At 39.5% G+C, this 18,692-nt stretch overlaps 1 protein-coding gene across 3 annotated transcripts in view; it reads right to left on the reverse strand.

Moving 5' to 3' along the window:
- Aatf (apoptosis antagonizing transcription factor) overlaps positions 1 to 18,366 on the reverse strand; it is a 99,998-nt gene extending 81,632 nt beyond the window's left edge. For all 3 annotated transcript variants that reach the window (XM_074046303.1, XM_020171095.2, XM_074046304.1), the window contains exons 1-4: positions 18,116 to 18,366; positions 16,984 to 17,175; positions 14,426 to 14,851; positions 13,824 to 13,961 (exon numbers count right to left, since the gene is read on the reverse strand). In XM_074046303.1, the coding sequence (XP_073902404.1) occupies positions 13,824 to 13,961; positions 14,426 to 14,851; positions 16,984 to 17,175; positions 18,116 to 18,206 (847 nt within the window). In that variant the 5' untranslated portion in view covers positions 18,207 to 18,366. The remainder of the gene's footprint in view (positions 1 to 13,823; positions 13,962 to 14,425; positions 14,852 to 16,983; positions 17,176 to 18,115) is intronic.
- Between the last annotated feature and the right edge of the window lie 326 nt (positions 18,367 to 18,692).

Below are 18,692 nucleotides of genomic sequence, written 5' to 3' on the forward strand. Positions count from 1 at the left end.
CTTTCAAGAAAACTTTCCAAGATTGAACGATGTGAGTTTCCATCCTGAAAGGTCCTCTAACTACCCTGTACAATACATAAAATCAGATATATACCAAAATACATCATGAAATTTCAGAATTCTATGAAAGAAACCTCCATTTTTCAAAAAGGGAGGGGGAAGTCACACTAGGAATCAGAATGACTTCTGATTTGTCAATAGCAACTTTGGAATCTAGAGGAAAATAGAACATTCTATACACAACCAATCCAACTGTGAGGACAGATTAAAGATATTTTCAGATAATCAAAGTCTAAAAAATTAACTCTGCATAACTCTTCTCAGCAAGCACGAAAACATGAGAGTAGCCAAGAAAGATCCTGGAACTGGAGATCCACAGACACAAGAAACTAAGGTAATTGCCAGAATGACAGTGAAGGAAGACAGCCAGCAATGACAGTCCCTGAGAAGGTGAACAGTCCAGATCAGAGCAGGTCCAAAGCTCTGGGAAAAAAACATCAGGAAGATAAATTGGCAGAATATATGATGCAATTGAAAAAAAAAATTTTTGAGACAGGGTCTATGTTTCCCTGACTGGCCTCAAACTCTTAAGCTCAAGTGATCTACCTGCCTCAGCCTCCTGAGAAGATGAGACCACAGAAACATACCACCACCCCTGGTTTGCAAATGAAATCTTGAGGAGAGTTTCAGATAAGTGGAGAAAAGTTTGAGCTTGATTTACTACATAGAAAACAAATAAAAATTTAATAATTACTAACTCCAGAACACAAGATGAGGGAAAGAAAAATAATCACAGTATGTGTACTATACAGCTCAGCTGTGAAGTGTTTACACAGACATAATAATATAAACACTGAATATTGATCTAACCAAATTACAATATAACCACAAAGGGGCAAATTAACAACATAGCCAGAAAGTATGAATGCTTGTAACAGAACAACAGATAAATCTTTTTGGGCTGGTGGAGTGGCTCAAGTGGTAAAGTGCCTGCCTAGCAGGCATGAGGCCCGAGTTCAAACCCCATTACCACCAAAAAAACAAAACAGATAAATCTTCTTGTCACATTGGAGAGTTAACAGGAACTGCCTAAGACTGAAAAATCAAGTAGAAACAATGTTAACTGGAGATACAAAGAGAAATCTAATCAGGGCATGATGGCACATATCTAATCTCAGCACTTGGAAGGACAAGGCAGAAGGATCATGAGTTCAAGAACAGCCTGGGCTCCACAGTGAGATCCTGTATTAAGAAAGGAAAGAGAGCTGGGTGCCAGTGGCTCACGCCTGTAATCCTAGCTACTCGGGAGGCAGAGATCAGAAGAATAGTAGCCTAGGCAAATAGATCACGAGACCCTATCTCAAAAAGAACCCATCACAAAAAGGGCTGGTGGAGCAGCTCAAGGTGAAGGCCTTGAGTTCAAGCACCAGTACTACGCAAAAAAAAAAGAAAGAAAGAAAGAGGAAGGGAGGAGAGGAAAGGAGGAAAGCAAGGAAAGAGAAGAGAATCCATGTAGGTTAAAAAAAAAAGTACAATAAAATTACTAAAAATTATAACTGTCATTTCAGGCAGAAGCTCTACCACTTGAGCCACAACTCCAGCTTAACTGCTATGTCAGGAGTGGGTTATGACAAGGAGCCAGGAGGTAGTACACCCAGCAGACTACTGGTCTTCCTAAGAAGTTTGGTAGAATTATTTGCTCATTAAATTATAGTCAGGTATAACTTGGAAAACATTAAAGGAAAATACCAATATAAACCGAAAAGCTGGTGGAGGCAGGAACAATTCTAGGAACTAAGATGACTGTAAAACTTTAAATATAAGCCAGGCACTGGTGGCTCTTGCCTGTAATCCCAGCTACTCAGATGGCAGAGATCAGTAGGACTGCAATATGAAGCCAGCCCAGGCAAAACAGTTTGTGACACCCTATCTTGAAAAGAGTTACTCAACACAAAAAAGGGCTGGCAGAGTGACTCAATGGCTGAGTTCAAACCTCAGTACCTCAAAAAAAACCAAAACACTTCAAATGTACATAATATATTCTAAGTATATTAATTACACAGGAAAGGTACAGTCAAAAAAATTAAAGGGCTCTTAGACTCAAAATATGACTTTTTGTGGTATCAGGAATTGAACTCAGGACCTCACACTTTTTAGGCAAGCACTCCACCACTTGAGCACTCTTCTAGTCCTCAAAATATGACTTTAAAAAAAAAAACTAGAGGGGCTGGGGATGCAGCTCAGTGTTACAGTACTTACCTAGCATTTGCAAGCCCTGGGCCACCAAAAAAAAGAACTAGAAATCAAACTCATAAATCTTTTAGAAGACAGAAAAATCACAAAAGATGAAAAATATTAAAGAACACACTGGAAACAATAGCAAATCAGGTTTAAATCTGAAAGTGAAAAATGGAGGGAAGGAAATTATCAAATAAACACTAGATTTTTCTCAAAATTTAAGGACTCCAATATTCATAGTAAAAAGAAGCAGTAAGTATTCAGCACAATAAATGAAACTACTCACACGTAAGCAGAAAGAATAAAAATCCCAAGCACTTCCAGAGAGCAAAAATAAGTCTCCTACAAAGGAATGATATTCAAACCAGCAACTACCTTTCTCACTAAAACCATTTGGATGGAAGAACAGGGCAAGTCCTTGGCTGAATAATGGTCCCCCAAGGTTACGGACACATTAACATCCATGATGAAACTGAGCTACCCAAAAGGAAAAACAATTAGAAAACTAAAGAAAAAATGACATAATAAACTAATAGTCCAAATATTAAGCAAACTAACATATAACATGCTTTTGAACAGTTTGAGTTCCTAGTCTACCAGAACTAGGAATGTGCACTAAACTAGTATTTTTTGAGTAGCCTAGGAACATGACTCTAAACACACAATAAGGAAAATATAATTTTCTAATTCTCCCATGCCATGGTATTAAACCTTGGTTTAATTAAACATGGTAATAACAGTGTGATGCAGTATATCGGGGGTTTTGGTGTTTTGGTTTGGTTTCACTTTTTGAGACTGGGTATTGCTATGTAGTCCATGCTGGCCTAGAACTCATAAATGCTGGAATTACAGGCCTGAACAACAGGCCCAGCAGTTTATTGGCTTTTCAACTCTTGCAGTCAACATAAGGCATTAAAGTCCAGTTATATAGTTGCAAAGACTGCAAAACTATAGGGGAATGACTACTTCGTACATTCTCAAAATTTCTACTACTTCCTCCCATTCCTCATTTGCAATTTATGGACTTTGTGTTTTTATCAAAGAAAATAGAACCAAAAGAGAATTTTCACAGACTCTTTCCCATCTGTGTCTATTTATATTCTCTTCTTACTTGTCATTAAGTTAAGCTGTCCACACCACTATCTAAGAACCTTTTTGTGCACCACACCCATCTCCACTTACCTGCTCAAGGACACTACTACAGCACATGTCCTCCTCTTCTGCATCACTAACTTTCCCTTCTGCTGGATCATTCTTATCAATATATAACATGCACAAAATCATCTGCATTTTGAAAACAAAAGCTCTTCTTCTGATACACATCTTCCACTATCTAATGTCCCACTTCTCTGCTCCCCTTTAAAGCAACATCTCTTGAAGGAGTTATTTATGTTGTTTCAAATTTGTTTTTCCCATTCTCTCTTGGACCCATTCCACTCAAGCATATATTCCTGCTGCTCATCAAGGTCACAGATGACCATCATGTTGTTAAAACAGTCAACTGTCAATTCCCATCTTAGTTAACCTGTCAGCAGCATTCTCATTTTTCAAATCAGAGAAGAAATAAATCAGAAAGTAGGGCTGGATGTAGCTCAGTGGTAGCCACTTGCCTGGTATGTACAAGGCCCTGGCTTCTATCCCCAGCATGGAGGGAGGAAAGGAGAGAGGAAGGAAGAAAGGAAGGAGGAAGGAACTGTCTAAAGTTACAGAAGCAAAACAGAGTAAGACTGAATAAGGCAAAGGAGTTTTGTCATCCTGAATGCTTCCATACTATTTGTCATACTCATGGATTATTTTAATAAAACAACATAAGAACAGATTTTAAGACATTAAAAAAAAAAAGCCGGGCACCAGTAGCTTACGTCTATAATCCTAGCTACTTAGGAAGCAGAGATCAGGAGAATCGTGGTTTGAAGCCAGTCTGGGCAAATAGTTTGCAAGGCCCTATCTCAAAAAAAAAAAAAAAAAAATTACAGAAAGGGGGGAGAGTGGAGTGGTTCAAGGTGTAGGCCCTGAGTTCAAACCCCAGTACTGTGAAAAAAAAAAAGAGTAGCATCTCATACAGTAATTAGATTTTAAAAGGAGCATATAGCAAAAAAATCAAGTTCTGACAAAATGACTTTGAAAATTCCTCAAAACTGCCCATTTAAGTACATCAGAGTTCTTTCCCTCAGTAAATTCAACACAGTCTGTTTTCCTCCTCAAACAGTAAAGCGTACAGCTATTTCATTAATTAAACACAGATGATTACATTTAGGGATCGTGTTGTACAAAGACTGCATACAGTAACTGTAAACACTAGATTCATACTGTTTAATGAGATGCTCACTGAAAAAGTACTCAGGAACAAAAAATACCAGGCAACAAAAGATTCCGCCTACCATCTCATGCTTACTTCAGGGATTTGCTCACTGAAAAAAATGGCAGGCAGATTTACTGGCACTACATAAACTGTTCCTCTCTTTTATTTGGCCAGGCACATATAATCAAAATCTCAGATGATTAAATGTACATATAAAGAGGCTCAACATACAATGTTTAGTACATCTGTATACCTTCACCATGAATATAGTGGCAAGAGTGATCCTAGTATGGAATTAGGATAAGTCAGAGTGGCTTCCTTATCTAATGCATCACTATTTTTTTTTCTTTTTCTTTTTTGAACCTATGACCTTGCAAATGCTAGGCAAGTGATCTACTACAGAGCTCTTTCCCCAGTCCTGTAATGTATCATGATTTAAAATTGTTTCAAATCATGAACATAACCCTCACTCCTAAGAAACCCAATCCTAAACAGGAAAATGAATATTCTAATGGGCTTGGCTTCAGTAGTTTTCAAGTTGCCCTTAGCTTTTGTGGCTCTGTGATCAAACTAGGGCTCACTCTTTTAGGACAGATGGAATCACTGAATAGGAATCTAACTCTCTTTGGACTGGGCTTGTAGCTCAGTGGAGGAGCACTTGCCCAACACAGCGCAAAAAAAACCCAAAAACAAACAAAAAGCCACTGAGTCTCCTCTTGGTTCCACCAATTCATTACTTTGAAAAAGCATTTGCTCAGTGATCAACTCTACTGCCTACATAATATAAATGCCCACTGAACCAGGTTGGCAAAGTAAGTAATAGAGCAACAGGGTCTACATCTTCCTACACAGAGTTCTCTAATACACAGATTTCAGTGCTTAAATCAACAGGCAGCATGAAAATATGAAAAAGTTATCAAAAATGATTGCTTTCACTGGGCAACAGTGACTGACTCCTGTAATCCTAGCTACATGGGATACTGAAATCAGGAGGATCAAGGACTGAGGTTTGAGGTCAGCCTGGGCAAATAGTTTATGATACCCCAATCTCCAAAATAACCAGAGCAAAAATGGACTGGAGATGTGGTTCAAATGGCAGAGTGTCTGCTTTGCAAGCATGAAGCTCTGAGTTCAAACTCCAGTCCCACCAAATAAATAAATAATTAAAATACAAAGATTGCCCCCATTTCCCACCCAGAGTTTAGGAAAAAAAAAAAAGAGAGAGATCAATAATGTCCTGTGGTGGCAGAAGAGTAGGAGAACAAATGTTGCAAATGAGAATTTAAATTGTCTTTCAAACCCCAGTACCGCCAAAAACAAAACAAAAAACAAGAATTTAAATTGTTACTCTAAACATGCTAAACAAGTACTCTACTGAGCCACGCTCCAACCCTACATGTGACTTTTTAAAATAAGCATAACATGAAAAAAAAGAAAAAGTATTTCATTAACACCTGTATACTAATTATATGTTAAAATTCTATTTTTTTATATATGGGGTTAAATAAAATATTACTGGAATTAATGTTACCTGCTTTTCCTTTTTTTTTTTTTTTTTTGCAATGTTCAGGATCAAATCCAGGGCCTTGCACACGTTGTTAGACAAGCACTCTACCAATGAGCTACATACTCAGCCCTCGGTTTTTGGAGGCAGGGTCTTGCTATGTAGCTCAGGCTGGCCTTGAACTCACTATGTCCCAAGTGCTAGGATTATACACATGTACCATCACACCTGTCTCTTTTTTTTTTATGGTACTGGGGTTTGAACTCAGAGCCTACACCTTTAAATACTTCACCAACCCTGTTTTTTGTGATGGTTGTTTTGAGATAGGGTCTCTTGAACTATTTGCCTGGGCTGGCTTCAAACCGAGAGCCTCCTGATTGATCTCTGTCTCCCTGCTGCCTAGCAAATAAGCATGAGGCCCTGAGTTCAAACCCAGTACCGCCCCCAAAAAAATAAATAAAATAAAATGCTATGGATGCTGGCTACTGCTGAGCTTTGACCTCCAATCCTCAGAGGTGGTGTGGGCAGCAGGCTTGCCACCTGGCACACTGACACCCACAACTGGGAGCCTGCCTACTGCCTCTAGGGCCCGCTGCTGTGGTGGCCTAAGGAGCAGCCCGGATGCAGGCCATCAAGGGTGTGTTGGCAGTAGACAGAGTTATAGGAAAAACTTACCTAGTAATCAGTTACACAAACAATGCACTTCTCTGAGAGTATATCACCACTGTCTTTGATAACTGTTCTACCAATATTTTGGTAGATGGAAAACTGATAAATCTGGACTTAAGCAATACAGCTGGAAAAGATTATGACAGATAATGCTTCTTCTATTTTGCAAACAGAAGTATTCTTAATTTGCTTTCTCTCTTGTGAGTCCTCATCATTTGAAAATGTTTGTGTAAAGTGCTATCCAGAAGTGTGACAGCATTGTCCCAACACTCCCATATCCTGTAGGAAAGAACTTTATCTTAGGAATGATAAATATACAATTGAGAAACTGAAAAAGCTGACTCTTATCACCTTCCTGCAGGGGTGAGACACGGTAAAGGAAATCAGAGGTATAAAATACCAATGAAAGCCAGGCACCAGTGGCTCATGCCTATAATCCTAGCTACTCAGGAAAAAGAGGTCAGGAGGATTATGGTTCAAAGCCAGCCTGGGCAAATAGGTCATGAGACCCTATCTCAAAAAAACTCATCATAAAAAAAGGGCTGTGGAGAGGCTCAAGGTGTACACCCTGAGTTTAAACTCCAATACCACAAAAAACAAACAATGAATCTATCCAAGCAGTTCTTTACCCACTTCTCATCAAGAAAAGGAAAAGGGCTGGCATAGTAGCTCAAGCAGTAAGAGTACCTGCCTAGCAAGAGTGAGGTCCTGAGTTCAAACCCCAAGTGCTGCAAAAAAAGAAAAGAAAGAAGAGAAAAAAAAAAATGCCTGCTATTGTAAATGTCCAAGTCCCTTGTTTTTGGTTCTGTCCCTTAGAACCTTTGTACACTTTACTAAAAAACAGTGGAGCCTTTTTACTCAATGCCAAGTTTCTGTTGCAGATTAATTTTTCCATAAAACCATTTTGAACCAATCAGTAATTTTAAGGTTTTGTTTTAAATGTAAGACTTCAAATTTACATTCTATTAAAATTTAGTTCTAAAATGAAAAAGGAGAAAGATTTCATTGACAATATTGGTTACTTATGTTACAGGGAATCAAGAGGGAGTGATACAGGGATGAGGAAGATTTTTGCTGTATTATTTTTAGTATCTTTTGAATTGTGAACTGTGTGAAATGTACTGTCTACTTAAATATAAATAAAATTTAGGACTGAAGTCATGGCTTAAATGGTAGAGTGCCTATCTAGCAAAGAAGAGGCTCCGAGTTCAAAATCCCATACTGCAAAAAGTAAATAAAATTTTAAAAATAAAATAGAAACATTATAAGATTTCTTGACTTACCCATGACTTACTCAAAATCTAAACATCATTTCTTTAAGATGTCTATGAGTACTGAGATCGTATTAGTGATAAAAAATTTTTAGCCTAAGCTGGGTACAGTGGTTCACACCTGGCAACAGTTAGCAAGACTCCATCTCTACCAATCAAAAGCTGGGCATGGTGCTATATACCTGTCACCACAGCTACTTGGAAAGTATAAACAGAAGGATCACAGTCCAGACAGGCCTGAACATAAATGTGAGACCCTATCTCAAAAATAACCAAAGTAGCCAAGCACCAGTGGCTCACACCTGTAATCCTAGCTACTCAGGAGGCAGAAATCCTAGCTACTCAGGAGGCAGAGATCAGGAGGATGGTGGTTTGAAACCAGCTCAGGCAAATAGTTCACTAGACCCTATCTCGAAATTACCCAACACAAAAAAGGGCTGGTGGAGTGGCTCAAGGTGTAGGCCCTGAGTTCAAACCCCAGTTCCACAACAACAACAAAAAAAGTAAAAAAGGCTGGAGGCTAGGGCATGGCTCTAGTGGCAGAGCGCCTGCCAAGCGATCACAAGGCCATGAGTTCAAACCAAAACAACAACAACAACAATAAAAATTTAGCCTAGAGGGTATATAGCTCAGTAGTAGAGTGCTTGCCTAGCATGCACAAGATCCTGGATTCAATCCATAGACAGCAAAAGGAAAAAAAAAAAAAATTAGTCTAGTAAGTCAGAAAAATTGGGGGTTTCAGGAAAGACCAGAGAAATGGGGAATTGGAAGCTGGAAGATCAAGGGGAGCAAAACAGAATGTACTTTATTAATAGAACTTATTTTTAAACTCTTAGGCAAGTAAAAATTTTAACACTTCTTCTACATTTATGTTAAATTATACTGTGTTCCTGGATGTTTTGCTTATGGGAAATATCAAAATGTCAACCATTGTTTCTATTAAAGGTCTTTAATGATACTGCATTTTAGACTTGTAATGAAACATGGTGCTCACTGCAGTTTGTAATGCATCTCATTAAATACATTAATAACATGCATTTCACTAAAAGGTCAACTTATTATGGCTGAAGTTTAGGTTTCCTTTAATCACTTCGCTTAAACCAAGTTTCCAGAGCAAACTCTGGAAAAGACAATAGAAAGTGCCTGTTACAGAAATGCTTTCAATTGTCCCATCCACTCAAGTTGGTCATGCTTATTAAAAATTAACTGCTAGGCTAGGGGTGTAGCTTAGTAGTTTAGTGGTAGAGTATTCCTACCATTTGCAAGACCCTGTGTTCCATCACCAGCACCACAAATACACACAAGTGATGTTAAAAAATTACAGCTAGGAGAGCACACAAGGGAGGGGTGAGGATAGGTAAGACACCTAAAAAATTAGCTAGCATTTGTTGCCCTTAATGCAGAGAAACTAAAGCAGATACCTTAAAAGCAACTGAGGCCAATAGGAAAAGGGGACCAGGAACTAGAGAAAAGGTTAGATCAAAAAGAATTAACCTAGAAGGTAACACACATGCACAGGAAATCAATGTGAGTCAATGCCCTGTATAGCTATCCTTATCTCAACCAGCAAAAACCCTTGTTCCTTCCTATTATTGCTTATACTCTCTCTTCAACAAAATTAGAGATAAGGGCAAAATAGTTTCTGCTGGGTATTGAGGGGGTGGGGGGGGAGAGAGGGGGAGGAGTGGGTGGTAAGGGAGGGGGTGGGGGCAGGGGGGAGAAATGACCCAAGCCTTGTATGCACATATGAATAATAAAACAACAACAACAAAAATAAATAAATTTTAAAAATAAATAAATAAATAAAAATTACAGCTAGGACCAGTTCAAGTGGCAGAGCGCCTGTCTCAAAAACATGAGACCCTAAGTTCAAACTCCACTACCACAAAAAAAAAAGTTACTGCTGTTTTTATATGCAATAATGGTATCAAGATTTTTTAAAACAGGCCAGGCACATGCCTATAATCCTACCTACCCAGTAAGCGGAGATAGGGAGGATCTCAGTTTGAGGCCAGTCCAGGCAAAAAAAGTTCCAGCAACCCCATCTCAATCAATAAAAGGTGAGCACAGTGACACATACCTGTCATCCCAGCTACCCGGGAAGCCCAAATAGGAGGCCTGAAGTCCAGGACAGCCCAGGCATAAACTATTCAAAAAATAACTATTTGAAAAATAACTCCAGAACAGCCAAAAAAACCTTTTTTAAAATCCTTATTTTTTAGACATTCATGCTGAAAGATTTTACTGATAAATGGAGAAGTTATTCCCTTCAAAATAATCCAAAAAGGGAGGGGAAGGCTAGCATAAGGATAGAGAAATAAGATGATCATTCACATGGTTCCGTTGCTTAAGCTGGTGACAGTGTATAGGAGTGCAATGTGCTATGGTCTATTTTTTTTTTTTTGGTGGGACTGGGGTTTGAACTCAGGATTTCACACTTGCAAATCAGATGCTCTATGACTTGAGCCACACCTCCAGTCCATTTTGCTCCAGTCCATTATTTTTGAGATGGGGATCTCACAAACCATTTACTTGCCTGAACTGGTCTTGAACCACAATCCTCCCTATCTCAGTCTCCCAAGTAGCTAGGATTACAGGTGTGAGCTAGGTTTGATATAGTCCATAATAAAAAGTTTGTAGTCCCGCACCAGTGGCTCACACCTATAATCCTAGCTACTCAGAAGGCAGAGATTAGGAGGATCACGGCTCAAATCCTGCCCAGGCAAAAAGATCTTAAGACCCTATCTCGAAAAAAACCTTCACAAAAAAAGGGCTGGTGGAGTGACTCAAGGTGTAGGCCTGGAGTTCAAGCCTCAATACCAAAAAAAAAAAAAAAAAAAAGTTTGAAATAATTCATGAAGAGATTTCCTTAAGTAACCTGACTTCTTCCTTACCTATCATTGTCACCAACATAAAATGCTACCTCATAACTACATAACTTGGTAAAGTCAGAGGGAAAAAGCTAATCCCTTGAGAAGTAGTTGTGTGTGCAAAAAAAGCCCCTTAATTCTGTTAAGGTTACTCTGTGGCTTACCACTTATGCACCCACTAAAATACCAAAGAATGTATTTGAAATCATGTCATGGTTGAAGAGATCTAATTACCAATATGTAACAGCAAGGTGACTAGGTAAGTGCATGTGTTGAGGAGTGGGGAGAAGCAAGGAGGTATTTGTTTAGTTTCTGAAAAGTTCTGAAAGTACAAAGACTTGGCATTCAGGAGTTCACTGTGCTAGAATGTAGCTGGAGTCTGCTGCTTTAAAGACTAAAGTTAGGGTCAGTGCAAGGAGAGAACATACTCAGAAAACACAACCTACAGACAGGATTCTAAATGTAATGCAAATTACATTGACAGGGTCAAGGAGGAGCTTGAGAAGAGATCTGAAAGGTAGGAAAAACCAAATAGTATATGCAGAAATATTTCAAGGCTAAATGCTTCAGGGAAGCAAGAACTCAGTTTGGCAATGAGGAAATCTCTACTCACCTTTCTATGGTTTCACAATAGGTCAAAACTGAATTATATGTATTACAGTAGGCTATAACACTACCCATCTTCCAGAACAAACAGTTAATTTGAATTATATAAGGAATCTAAATACTTATAAATAATTTAAAAAATAAAAACAAAACATCCCCAAGACAGTGAGTATGATGGTTAGTTACAGTGGTATCAACCACTCACATAGCTGAACATTGACAACTGCCTTTCAGCAGAAAAAGATAATACTAGTACCTAACATTTATGCTTTATATTGATTATGTCCTTTAATCCTCACAACCATATTTTCCCCATTTTACTGTGAAGTACCTTCCCAATGTCACATAACTAGCCATTGCTGAGATGAAATCCAAACCCAGGCAGTCTGACTTTAACTACCCTCTATGACAAGCAAAGTGAAAAGAGATTTTATTAAAGACAGCAAGTTCTACTGTTTGTTCTGGTGTTGGTATAAATTCAGCCTGTGTTTCACACCAGTTATATAGCAGCATATAAAAAATAAGAATACTAAGAAGAATGTAGTAGTCAAGAAATTGTTCTGAAAATTCTGTTTACAACAGGAAAATATACAATGCCATCAGAAAGTTGTAACAAACAAAAATTAGCTACCCTTCAGACACTCAGAAACTCTGGTTATTAGACAGCACCCTTTCCTCTCAGAATATGTGACACCAAACAAGCATTCCTTTCTTCTCCCTCCTCTACCACAATATACCCTGTCAGATTAATAGACATTTGTCAGATTAACTGAAGTTCACCAATAAGTCAAAGAGGCAATTGGCTAAGTACAAAACAGACAGATTAAAAAAATCAGAACTGTTTAAAACAAAAGTTAAACAGCATTAAAATGACTAAAGAAACTAAAAAGTTATCCAAGAATAAGAATCTGTCCCATTATACCTTTTGCTAATCCTAAAAATATATTTTAAAATGAATTTTTTAAAAAGAAAAGATTAAGCAAGAAGAATGCATAACAAAATGGAAAAGGGCTTACCATAAAACCTTTATGATATTTAATCTAGAACAATTTAGGTCTCACCCAAAGGCATTCCAGAATTTAGGGTACTAAAGCATTAAAAATAGCACAGAAGTGCTCCAAAAATCTCAAAAAAAAAAAAACGAAAGCAAGGAAGGAAGGAAAATTGGGAGAAGAGGTATAAAAGAACTACTTTCACAGTAAATAGAGGAAGGTTTCTGGAAGGATTGCCCACTTTTCACACATGAAATAGACTTCAAGTGTATATCAGGACACAAAAATTAAAGTTGGAACCTAGGAAGTCATTCCTAATTAAACCATGCATTTTCCCATACAAAAAAGGTTCACAGAATTCTCTATCCTAGAAATCCTATATATGTATCTTAAATGGCTTAAGGTGGTTCCACCTAGAGGTAAATGCCAAATTAGATGTTTTCCTCAGTTTCCTTCCAAATCTAACTCCACGACATGAGAGATTTTTTTGTTTTGTCCTGCTATGTTGCCCAGATTGACCTTAATCCCTGGGCCCAAGGGATCCTCCTGCCTCAGCCTCCGAAGTAGCTAATGCCTGCAGGTCTGTGCTTTCCACCCAGGGTTTAAGTTTTAAAGAGCAAATGGAAACACTAAGTCTCAACATTCAAATTAATAGTGATTCCAGCCGGCACCAGTACCTCACACCTTTAATCCTAGCTACTCAAGAGGCAGAGATCAGGAAAATCGTGGTTTGAAGCCAGCCTGAGCAAATAGTTCCAAGAGATCCTATCTGAAAAAAACCCATCACAAAAAAGGGCTGGTGGAGTGGCTCAAAGTGTTCAAACCCCACTACCACACACACACACACACACACACACACACACACACACACACACACACACAGAGAATAGTGATTCCAGCTACAGAGGACTCACCCCGAATCTCCCTGTGCCCCAGTCCTTCAGTGCCATAAAGCACCCAAGGGAAGATATGAATAAGAACATCTTAGCAGGCTGTTCTAAAACACTCCCAAAGGAAAGCTTCCTTTAACTATGTAATACAACCAACTTAAATGAATGAGTTTAATCATTCATCCTCTCCCTTCTATTCTACAGCAGTGGATTTTCCTAACTCAGAAAGCCAAGGGGAGTGTAGGGAGCGAAAGCAAGTAGGAAGTGAAAAACACATGGCTCAAGCAACAATCCACTTCAATCAAGTTGTCTTCATATATAAATAGGTTAAAATATTGCTATTTTTAAAAGAAGAGTTGAAACCACATTCTATACCATAATATCACTAAAACAAAATTTCTTCCTCCTTTACATCAATTCTGGTATACCCCAAAGTACCTCAGTGATTCTAAGTATCCAAATATGTCATAAGTATTCTTACTATTTTTTAGGGCGCTGACAAATTCTGGGCCACCTTTGTCCTTGAAAACAGGAAAAATATCTGGTTGAGGCAGCTGATTGCTGGTCAAAAGAGCTTTTTGTAGTTTGATCCTTCCTTCCAAGAGCTGGTCCCACAGTGCTGAGAAAGAAGAAAAGAGAATCCTATCTTGAGTTATAAAATCTTCTTGGGATGGGGACAGGGGAGGGACAAGAAATACCAGTCTCCAATCAGCACAGCTTTATCAGTTTCATCCCAAATAAAAACTCTCTATTCTAGGAAATAATTTCCGTATCTTAGAAGCAAATATTTGCTATATGAGAGAAGGAACGCTAAAGCCCAAAAAAAGGAGAACATGCTCTCCTCCTCAATCTTCTGCAGTTGCCACAAGTACTAAAGCAGAACCAGCTAAGCAGCTCAGCAGAGAAATGGCTGGCTAAGCAGAGAGGAATGGGGCTTTAGGCCTCTAGACAAGAAAGGCACATCACAAACTAACTGGAAGGATACCAGAGAGAGAACAGCCAAAAACAAACAACAAACAAACAAAAAGTAGAGCAAATGCAGATACTTTGAAAAACAAACAACCAGTAAGACTACATACAAACCTATCTGGTTCTTCACAGCTCTTCCTTTCTCCACTTCCTCAGAAATTTTGACACTGGAGAATGTCATCACCACACCATCATCTTCACTGTTCCTATCTCTGGCCCTGTCTTCCTCATTCTCACCCGCCAAGCCTTCCTCAACATCCCCTTCTTCCATGCCACTCTCTTCCTCTTCATCTTCCTCACTACTCCCAAGGTCATCCATTCCCTCAGTAAATTTCTCAAAGTCACTGATGCCCTGGAAACTGAAGCCTGGCATCTCTGCAGAGTGGCATCTGCTCTTCTTCCTCCAGGCCAGACTGCTCTCTCCACCATCATCAACATCCTGATCTTCAGTAGCACTCAGGTCATCATTCTCGGATTCCTCCAGGCCCAGGCCCTCTGAATCTCCATCTTCAGATCCTTCCTCATCAGATATTTCCTCATCTGAACCAGAAAAAAAAGTGTTACATGGAGAAAAAAATCCAGGTCATTATAGGGGAACAAATTTATTATTGCATTCAATTGAATCCAGTAAATATTTACTATAAACCTACTACCTTTAAAATGCTAAGGGAGAGGCAAACATAAACAGAACACGGGTCTAGCCCTGAGAAGGTTTTGGTGGGAAAGACAGATCTGTAAAAACTACAATACAAAGAAGAAGTGAAAGTGCTCTAAAAAAACATCAATAACCAATAAAATCTGAGGAGGGGCAAATTTTAACTACAGGACAGGTAAATTTAAGAAAGACTCTAAGGAAAAGGTAAGTTGGAAGTGGTGACACTTGCCTATAATTCTAGCATCCAGCAGACTGAGGCAGGAGAACTGAGAGTTCAAGGCCAGCTTGAGCTATACAATGAGACCCTGTCTCAAAAAAAAAAGGAAGGTAGCATTTTGGTCTGGACCTTGAAGAACAGTCTCCCCAAACCTGTTAACTGAAAAACTATTGCTTATCATTAGCTATCTCAAATTTCTATCATACCAGCATACTCTATTTATTGAATACTTATTAATACCCATTGTGAGTCAGGCATCAAGGCTAAGGAAAGACAGAATTTAATACTTGCGGACAGGACTTCATAGTCTGGTAGGAGGTAGATGTGCACACCAATAATTATGTTACAATATCATCAGTACATAGTACACAGAGAAGAAACCATTTAATCCTTCTGAAAAGGTGAGGATGGCTTCACGTGAAGGTGACATTATAATTTTACTTATGGGCATAGGCACAGCTCATAAGACAGAAAGGGGGAAGGAAAAGATCTACACTGGAGTGTAATCTGCACCTGGTAGAAGATGAGCTTAGAGAGCTGCTAATAAATCAGATGGGTTCTATCTTCCATAGGAAGTAATCTGAACTTGATCTTTGTTAAGGTTCCTGGTTTTACTTATGCTCAGGTCATCATTTGATACTTAGAAGCTTTTACTATTTATCCAATCTGTTCTTTAGTGGAACATAAAAGTCCCATATATAACAAGTATGATTACCAGATATAGGAATGAGTTACCAATAACCTTCTTCAATAAAATAAAGATTTTATGAAAACATGATGGGTCTTCAGTACTTCTTTAAGGACATATACATAAATTTAAGAAACAGACAAGGCTATGAAAAATATAAATATAAAAAAATAAAATATTAAAACTAAGTGCAAAAACAGTAAAGAATCCTTTGACTACGTGTCATTTCTCAGACTAGGAAACATACAGTGCAATAGTTAAGAGCATACATCTTGGCATTGACTGCTTTCATTTAAATCCTGGCTTGAGCAAGGTAATATATTAGCCCCTTACTTATCTGTAAAATGGGGATAAATAATACTAACCGCTCAGGCTATTGGGATAATTAAATGGTACAGGTAATGACAATGGTGATTTTTTTTTTTGAGGCTCTCAGAACTTAAAGAGCTAACCACAGTGGCTTGACACATGGTAAGAGTTCAATAAATATCATATTTGTCTCTGATTAGTCCCTTTATCAGTCTCTAGACAAAGAATATGAAATGAGCTTATCACAAGCTCCCAGAACTACATCAAGGACTAAATCATAGATATCATAATGTGAATGATAGTTCCTTGTATATTATCTCTGCATTCTCAACATGGTATCCCTGACCTCCCTAAAGGAAAACAAATGGTATCCTCTCAATAATTACCATATCCAGTCCCTTCTTTCACCTTAGGACACTTATAATTCTTTAAAATGGTAAGCTTATATTCTCCCAATTCTTTTTCAGAGAAGAGGAAAGCATTATGTTATTTTTAAAATAGCAAACGGTGAGTTTACAAATAACTAATACAGTGAGGTAGTGCAAGACCTAAAACACTGAAGGGTCAAAATACAAGGGTGTAGCATGTTTATCAGACACAATAGTTTCTGAACACATAGGCCTGAACACATAGAACCTGGGTTTCAGGTTCTATGAAGTGAAATGAAGTAACTTCTAAGGAAGGCCCTTCCAAATGACAAATCAGTGGTCTCTCCTAAGATAATAGAGGCACACAGACTTGTAAGAGTATCCACTTTTAAAAAATTAGGGAAGATAGAGTTCTGTGCAAAAAAAAAGTCTTACCAGATGAACCTGGCAGAATCTGGTCCCAATGGTCTTCCTTCCAAGCTTTTCTAGATGTGGTTTTGCCAGAATACTTTTTGTCTGTGTCCAGGAAGGAGGCTGAAGCCAGATTTCTAATGCTACCCACTACCAGGAAATCACTTTCCCCATCTTCCCCTTCATCAAACCTGTCAATCACTCTAGCAGCAGTGGCTGTGGGGAAAGAGGGAAAGAAAACAGAATCTCAGGTTAAAAGGAACTTTACTAGCAACCCTGTTCAACCCTTTCAACTCATGCTTGAATGTCCTATACAAAATCTCTACCAACTTCCAGGAATAAGGGACTCATTAGTTCTCCAGGTAAATGGCTGTCTCATTGCTGTTTCTGAACAGAAAGCTGACTCCCTGCATCTATTAGTAGATATATTTCTATGCCTTGAGTCGTGTAAAACTAATTTTCAGTTTGTGACAGTCGCTCTAGTATTTTAAATCAGTCATCAAGTTCTACCTTCACTCAGTCCCACCCCTCAGAGAGCTTTCTTTACTTACCCTGCCTAAACAACCCTATTCTTCACCTGATATTTCTCAGACACGGTTCAGCACTCTCATACATCCCTCCTTTTATCCCTTCCTCACACTTCTCTGACTCACATCTAAAGCAGGATTACTTCCAGCTAGACCTTGAACATCAGCTTACAGAACAAAGGTCTACCATCAGTCCCCGAGCAAGTAGCCTTAGACCTAAAGAAACTTAAACAGAACCAAGGAATCCTACTTTTTCCTTCATTCTCCAAGCAAGTTTTTAAGAGTCAGAACCCAAATAAATAAAAACTGATGAGACGTCCTTCTCCCTCTTTCTAAAGCAATACCAATGAGGTAGGTCATTCTGAAAGATAACTTCCAACCTGCTGCCACCCTAGCTCCCTCCAAAAGCCTCTCAACAACTCAGCCTGCTCCTTGCCCCGGTCCTAAGTAAATTCCACCCACCCACCAAGTCTAAACAAGCCAAAGCCCGGAAGCAACCTTTGCTGGAACAGAGGGGAAGGCGAGTAGGCCAGGCGGCGAAGCACCGCTGCCCGAACCTCACACACCACCCGCGCCCATCCTAGGTCCGGCCCACAGCTCGCACGTGGCCTGCCCCAGTCAGGCCTCACCCTCCTCGGGGTCGGCCTCAGGATCCGCCTCCCGCGGTCTCGGGTTCAACAACTGTTCCAGCTGCAGCGCCAAGGGTTGCGGCTCCGCCATCGTCACCAGGTCCAGGTCCGCGCTGCCTACCCTACTGTACGGGCCCCAATCCCAGCCGGAAGCTCCCTTTCCGGGTGCTCTCACCCAGACGCTACTCCGCCACACAGCTAGGGACAGCAAGGAGCTCGGCGCTCAGCAGTGGACCAGTAACTTCCGGGAGGCCCGCGCAAAGGGGGCGGGACCTACGCGTTACTATGGGCGTTGCTAGGATAAAGACGGAAGCGCGCCGAACGCTTAAGGGACTGGGGCCTCCCGAACGCGAGTGCGCGTGCGCGTACCTCGGAAGGCGTGTTGGGTGGTGCGGGGGCACTCCAGGGCATGTGACTGCCCCTGGCGCTAAGGGATGATTGCTTTTCGCGCAGCCAGTGTCCCCTTTACCCAAAATATGCCTCAAAGTTTGTGGGAAGTTCGTATTGGAATAAAATGTAGGGTAGCCGTGGCCCACGGTGGCCGATTTGGGAAGGAGGAAGGAGTAAAGGGGTAAGC

The sequence above is a fragment of the Castor canadensis genome, chromosome 11, assembly GCF_047511655.1.
Source record: "Castor canadensis chromosome 11, mCasCan1.hap1v2, whole genome shotgun sequence".
Taxonomy (NCBI): domain Eukaryota; kingdom Metazoa; phylum Chordata; class Mammalia; order Rodentia; family Castoridae; genus Castor; species Castor canadensis.